Source organism: Nanorana parkeri, unplaced genomic scaffold (genome assembly GCF_000935625.1).
Source record: "Nanorana parkeri isolate BGI_ZX_2015 unplaced genomic scaffold, ASM93562v1 scaffold257, whole genome shotgun sequence".
In the NCBI taxonomy this organism is placed as follows: Eukaryota; Metazoa; Chordata; class Amphibia; order Anura; family Dicroglossidae; genus Nanorana; species Nanorana parkeri.
This window is the reverse complement of record NW_017306525.1, coordinates 184,260-191,418: the sequence shown is the minus strand read 5'-3', so window position 1 is coordinate 191,418 and position 7,159 is coordinate 184,260. Positions and strand designations below refer to the sequence as shown.

The window sequence follows — 7,159 nt, the reverse complement described above, 5'->3', positions numbered from 1 at the left end:
AAATGCCGTGATGGGTTACTGTAGTTTTCCCATTGCTCACTGCCTTACTGAATCAAAATTTTTCAGTTTTACGAGTTACTTTATTTTTCTAGGAAAACAGATCTACAGATTAACATATCTGATCATATAGACATTCAGCTGCTTTTGTATGCTCTGGATTCTTATATGATCTGATTTTCCTTTAAAATCGGTACATATTGCTGAATCTTAACAATTGGGACAGTGGTTGATGCGCCATACACAAGCCATTTGTTTATAGACTGGGTCTAAAACAATCCAGTCTAAAAGTCATGCTGTGCATGGGAAGCTTCTCAAAATCTACAACCTCAAAAGCTTTCCTTTTCAATATATTTACTTGAAAACACTTCTTTTCTACCTTTAGAGGTACAAAAAAAAAAAAATACATTATCATAGAAACTACGCAAATCAAATATTCAAGAGTTAAAAAAGAAGATTAATGAATAGCCCTGCTGCAGCAAAGGTTTGTTTAGCTAATGACTTGAATCCCTTTAATAGGACTCAGCCCAGATGTACAATAGATTGTGTACATTAGCAACCCTTTGCTCGCTTACAATTCACATTAACTACTTTAAAGAAACTGAAAACATTTTCAATGAGAAAAATCTCAAATACAATAATAAAACTGGTTTACAACAACCTACAGAAGCTAAAATATCAGCTTAAGTTTTTGGCACCGTAATAATGATGCTACATCAACGTCCTTATAAAAAAGGTTGAGTTCTGACGTAATTATGCACAGTGGAAGAATATCCACACTATGTATCTTCCATTCTGCGTTTAACATCCTTGAGACACTTTGTCACTCAGCTGCCATCCAGTGGCGTTCTTCCCAAATTTATATACCAGTCTGCGGCCATCTACACGCTCGAGGATTTCCCGTTTATAGTAGTATCTGCGAAGATAAGAATAAAGATTTTAAATTTATTTAAATGTAACTTTTGCTTAAGCTGTTATTGTAATTTTGCATTTTATTGTTATGGTAAGGCAGGAATGACACTAACCTCATGGCTCGACTAAGTTTCTCATATGTCATACTAGCATTCTTCTTCTTTTGTCCCCACAGTTGGGCTACTGCCTCTGAGCGAAGGAATTTGAAGACCCCTTCGGTTCTGTCCTCCCACTTCAAAAGGCCATCATTCAAATCCGAATGCAACAATATATCGCGGATAAACTCCCAGAGGTGTGTACCACGTGCTGCTAGGAAAGAATATTAGAAAATAATTAAATCTGAGAAATATAGTCAAAGTTATCTAATGCAAAAACTTGCTTTGTATAAGAGAAGAGTTTTTCATAATCCACATAAAATATGTTTTTTTAATTATGTATTTAAATAAACTGTTATCCATAACATTTATTCGGGTTGATATTTTTCACTGCTTGGTAAACTCAAAAAAAATTAAACTTGGTTTGTTGTTATGGGCAACAGCCATATAAACCCTTTTTTTTTTCCTAGATGTGCTTTTCATAACAAGGAAAATATGTTATGAACAACTTTCCTTCGCATATAGAAATTCTACTCACCATGCTTGCTCTTTTTTGTCTCCAGGATGTCTCTGCAGCCGGAGTTCAACTTTCTGGGTCTTCCCCGCCTTCTCTTGTTTGGGGTACCATCACTTTTGTTTGAGAAGACATCTAAATGGGAGGCAGAAAGTATCAATCATATTGTCATTAAATAGCAGAACACACTAAATAACCTTGTATGCGTTTTCTACTATTTTGTTTATATATGTTTTGATATTAAAGAAAAATATTAGTTAATATTCTGCCCCTTCATGATAATAACGTAAAGGTTGGCTTTCTGATGTTACCCTCACTCTTAAGTCATGTATCCTTAAAGTAGAACTATAGCCTTCAATTAAAACAAATATGTGCTTCTGCACTTAATTATAGGTCAATTTGCACTTACAGCTTTCTCTTAGTCTACCTGCAAAGTACCACAAATACATGTTGAGACTACCAGTTCACCTAATGTAGCTTCTTTCAATAGTGTGGCAAGGATGCTGCACTGCAATTCAGAGCAAAGTTGCCACTCTCATGGATACTTGTGCCTACTTTCACTACAGTGGGATGGAAAAAATGTTTCAGGGGAGTGGCTATTAGCATTGTCACTGCTGATTCACAAACCTGTAGCTTGTCAATCAGCACCTGGTCACACCTAGTCCTGCCCAGTGCTTTCTGAATTGACAGCACTGCCTCTTTGGCTAAAACACTCCCAATGTGAGCAGCGGCGTCTCGTAGGGAGAGCATTTGAAACACATACATTTTGGCTCAGTAAGGGAAGGTAAAGGATGTTTTTTGTTTTCTTTATGAGGCTTGTGCATCACATAATAACTGGATTTGGTACTTGTTTACACTGTCATAGGGCAACCTTTATTTGTACAATCCATGCCCCTGCTGAGCATTTCTGCTGCCTGAATTGTTAGTCGTTGATCCCAGATGTGGAATAATCTGACTTTTATTGACAGAGGCCATATGAAACATGAATGTTAATTTAATAAAAACATTACGTGCACGGCTTATGAAAAAATGTGACTATACCTTGATGAAGGAATGTTGCTACTATAATGTCAAGAATACACGGCAGGATTATGTATTGTAAAAGTGTTCCAACGCCTTAGTGCCACTGGCCTATGACCCCCAGTGCTCGTAATATAAAGACTGAGGTGATATCTGTTATCACATTTTTCATAGGAGGAAGTATTGTATGTTTAGTGAACTTTAAACCTGACAACTGGGGGTAATGGTAATGAGGAACTAATTACAAATTAATCATTCTCTCATGTAACTTTCTATTTTTTTATTTTTCTATTTGCCTTTTTTAAATTTGTTTTTAAGAGACCTATTCTTAAAAAAAATAAGTAGATTGCCATTGCTAACCTCTGAAAATGCTAGCTGCCTGGTTGTCATGTTAATGATTTGGCTTCAATATTTGAGTCACCATCCCTCAACATTTATATAGAAAAGGAATTCTGACTTTCATTTGCTACAGACGTTCCAACTCTGTGATTCTGAGGTATTGATGCTAAACACAGTCAGGCGACTAGCATGTTTTAAAAGATAGCCAGCAATAGCAGACCACATGCTTACTTCAAGAAGGGGTTTACTTTAAATGCATCCATTTCTGTACAATATGACATTAATTAAATGAAAGTACATTTTTTTAAAATGAAAATACACAAACAATATTCTTAGCACTTAAAGAAAATAGTTCAACATAGAATATTTATTTTGGAAATAATCATACAAATATTATAAAATGCATGGTTATCTCTTTGTACAATATTATCTCACCTCTGTTCAAGTGACTTTTAATATCTAGATCACTTCCTGCTGAAGAATCTCCAGCTTGTGGGCTGTAGGGCAATGTCCCTGCTAAAGAAAAAAAAAAAAGTCATGAGCTGAAAAAGCTGAAAAGAACCCATAAATGTTCTACCGATAAAGCTGTAATATATTCTTCAGTCAGTGTTTGCAACTGAATTAAAGAAAATGAACATGCTTACCAGATGCACATGATGCAGGGCTTGCTGGAGAGATCGGATCGGAGTAATAACCTGCATCTGTTGTTCTATCTCCATAACAGTCAAAATCTGAAAAGACAGACACGAAGTCATTATTTTCCTTTTCTTACTTTATGTATTTTTATTTTTATTGGAGGTGTTGACTGTCTCTTATTCCTGGGATGTCCCATATTATAATTAAAATCACGCTGTCCCTTTTGTCCATCAAATAAAGGAGTGCCAGTATACTACAAAGGTTTGTTGATAATTAAACTACATGTCTTTCCTTTTTTCTAAGCTATGTACCAATGACCCATGAAACCCTGACCTCACCCTTTACTTAAAATGTTGTCAACATTGTACAGAATACATGCATTTCAAACACTCAAGCTCCTTTCACAATTTTCCACACCCATTATGTGTTTTTATGGCTTTTCTCAGGCAAGCCACATACCCCCATCACCCTCCAATAGTACTTCTAAGGTTTCATACCTATTTCCTTCTTGATTCCATGCTGCAGATGATCGTCATTTCGGATTAGGTCACAGATCAGATCCCACTCAAACGGGCCTTCTAGACCAATCAAAAAAAATGATCAACTAAAGAAAAAAACACCAATATAACAAGAAAGAAGCAAAATTTGTAAATGGAGTATTACCATTTAATTCATAATCCCCGATTTCAGGATTCACTGTTGGAGGAGTATGCCCTGCAGAAACACATTTTGCCATAAGTAAAGCACACTTATATGAAGCAGAAGCTAAACACTTGACAATACATGGATTTTTTACAATTCCGTGCACTTCATTTATAATATCATAACCCATGAGCCTTCAAACCACTAAGGTGTTGCAAGTGCTGGCATCCTGGCATTATACATATACATTTGATGTTTATGCTTGCTGAATTTAAAATGTTTTACTAGGTAATAGAAAAACACACTAGCATTACAACTGCAGCAAATAAAACCTACTGTGTTAGCACTTAAGTAATTATTGATGTATTTGATAAATTATGTTGGTATTCAATAAAGGCTCGCCGAGTAGTTCCTGAACACAGATCTTTGCAACCCCAGCTCAGTTTGAGTTTTTACTTGATGCCTATGTCTATGTCTATGCATTTTTATCTTTGTTGCAATAAAAATGTCATATAATGTACTGCTTATTTGGTATTGCACAGTACTTACATTCTTTAAGCTGGCACAAATGATCATAAAGCTTGTCTCCAAGTCCCCCAAACATCGTCCTCATATCAGCCCTGCTGAGTTGGCAAAGACGTTGCCCATCCATGTCACATTGCTTCAGATCTATAGTGCTTGCGTCCCACTTGTTCCTCTCCATACTGTAACTGAACCAGTCCAACACCTGCTCTCTGGACCACAGGTTTGGCATGTTCTGGGCCCACCCACATGGGTCCACTGCAAAAAAATAAGATAACATTCTATTTTGCATTCAAACACACAAAAAGAAGCTGATTTACTAGATGAGATTAGAATCATCAGAATATTCACTTCAGTTGTCCAATCATGTGCAAAGCAAGTTTTTTTTTCTTATTTCATCCACCCATGATTAAAAAATTCAAGTGAATATTCACACAATATACTGTATTATGTGAAGATTCTCAACTGCTTCATTAAATCAGCCCAAAAATATTGTATAAAGTGTTCCTGGGCCATATGGATCACTTTACGTCAGCTTACTTAACTACACTTCGCAGTTTAGTAATGAAGTCCAATATGTGTGGCTAGAGGTTTCAGATCAATGAAACAATGATTAGTCTACAATAAGACGCTTATTATGCACTTCATATGAAGGAAAAGACACTGGGCCAGATGAACTATTGTCAGTGCACCAAATATTTGGCACACATAAACCTGCTTTTTTGTAATGCTTCAAATAATAGTTTAATTTTAAGGGTTTGAAGAGAAAGATGTGACTAATGCACCAATTATAATAAATTCTCAAGTGCGACTTTTCGCACAAGAAAATCTCACAATCTGTGCCAAATAAATAATAGATTAAAAAAAACAGTTTGTCAATATTCGACGCAATAGAGCATCATGAGGATGATGGTGGAAGACATTCTACAATGTACCAAATAAACTATGTGCATGGCGACTTAATAGTTTATTCGACATACAATGCACCAGAATAAGATGCGATAATTTGTATTCCTCCACAACCGCCAATTTTAGGTTAACTGACCCAATATGTGAGAATACTTAATTTACACACCTGCACACAGTCTGTAATTGTCTGTTGATAAATATGCACATAATATATATATTCTATAATGCAAACTAGGGCTGTCATACTTGATGGTATTACATTATTGCACGAGTACAGACAATTTGAGGGTGTGTGCACATTTATCAGGTCTCGCTCTTGGTCTTCCCAGATGGAAGTTCTTACTAATTCCTCCTTTTCTAGAACTGCACAGCCCACACCATGCACACTCATGACTGTAAGGATTTGCAGAAGATGACATGCTCTACGAAATTAGCTGGAAACATGGTGCTGCTGTGCCGTCCTCACCTGTAGTTGCGCTTGCAGGGCGTCCTGCGTTGTTTAATCTTACAATTGCAATTTATGTTTCTCTTTATGTTTCTCTTTATGTTTCTCTCTCTCTCTCTCTCTCTCTCTCTCTCTCTCTCTCTCTTTTTTTTGTTTCTTTTTCTTTGCAAAAGCTGTTTCATATTTTCTGTTTATAGTATCATATTGCTTTTTCTTACCTGTTAGTTCACTCTTCGGTTCTGGAATTGCAAACGGAAGGAACTTGTCATTATCTTGGCTTAATAAAAGTGCAGCAGACACAGGGTAAGCTTGGATTGGTGGATATAACGTTGTAATATAGTTTGTTAGGATACTGCTCATGTCGCATGTTGCTCCCGCCATAGTCCCTAAAGTAGAACACAATAGACACTGAGTATTAAACAAAACATAGCCTTTTTTTCTCTTGCCGAAAACTGGCAGTGGAAATATCTTTGCTGATCAGGTACTAAATTCTATACATGCTTTAACTGCCTGTACTTGTATAGGGATGAAACGTAGTCTACAATGCTATGTTTAAGGCAAAAAGTAAAATCAGCTCAAATCTAACATACTGAACATGCAAAGCGCAGCTAATCAATTACATGGAAGCTGTAGTTTATTATGTAATAGAGAGAAGACCTCACTTTAGTACAAGGTGAAGGTTAACATACCTGGGCAGGCTTGCAGAATCAGGAACAATCCAAAAGATAACTTACTAAGGCAACTAAGAGACCGAAAGCGTAACACTACTTTTATATACACCCAACCCATGTAACGTGATTCTACCAGCTATATGCAAACCAAAGAATGGGACTTTCCCCAGGTGCATAACATGAGTTCAGAGGCCACCTAGAAATTTGCATAGCAATCTCAGTTTAAAACTGGCTGAGGTGAAAAGGCACAAGAGGTTTAATAATTGCCAGAAGCGACAGATGTATAAACATAGCAATGTTTGCTATGCTACGTCCAACCACTAGCTATGATATTTACTACTGCTACCCACATCCATGCTATCCTTTCTAAAGACTTTTATGGAAATGGAGGTTTCTTTCAAGCAGTGTGTTCTCAACTACATATCCTAGGGGGGAATTTATCTTATCTGGAGCAGAC

General features: G+C 36.4%; 1 protein-coding gene across 2 annotated transcripts; it reads right to left on the bottom strand.

The window, feature by feature from the left end:
• Positions 1–235: 235 nt before the first annotated feature.
• Positions 236–6,848, bottom strand: ELF3 (E74 like ETS transcription factor 3). Of its 2 annotated transcripts, none has more exons than XM_018556892.1 (10): positions 6,721–6,848; positions 6,250–6,417; positions 4,705–4,938; positions 4,177–4,227; positions 4,011–4,091; positions 3,522–3,608; positions 3,327–3,390; positions 1,543–1,655; positions 1,023–1,218; positions 236–913 (listed from the first exon to the last, which is right to left on the bottom strand). In XM_018556892.1, the coding sequence occupies exons 1-10, from the start codon at positions 6,818–6,820 to the stop codon at positions 799–801; spliced, it is 1,209 nt and encodes a 402-aa protein (XP_018412394.1). In that variant the 5' UTR covers positions 6,821–6,848; the 3' UTR covers positions 236–798. The 2 variants fall into 2 exon arrangements, with proteins under 2 accessions (XP_018412394.1, XP_018412393.1); XM_018556891.1 differs by having other exon boundaries at positions 1,543–1,653; positions 3,313–3,393; positions 4,705–4,935; positions 6,721–6,847.
• Between the last annotated feature and the right edge of the window lie 311 nt (positions 6,849–7,159).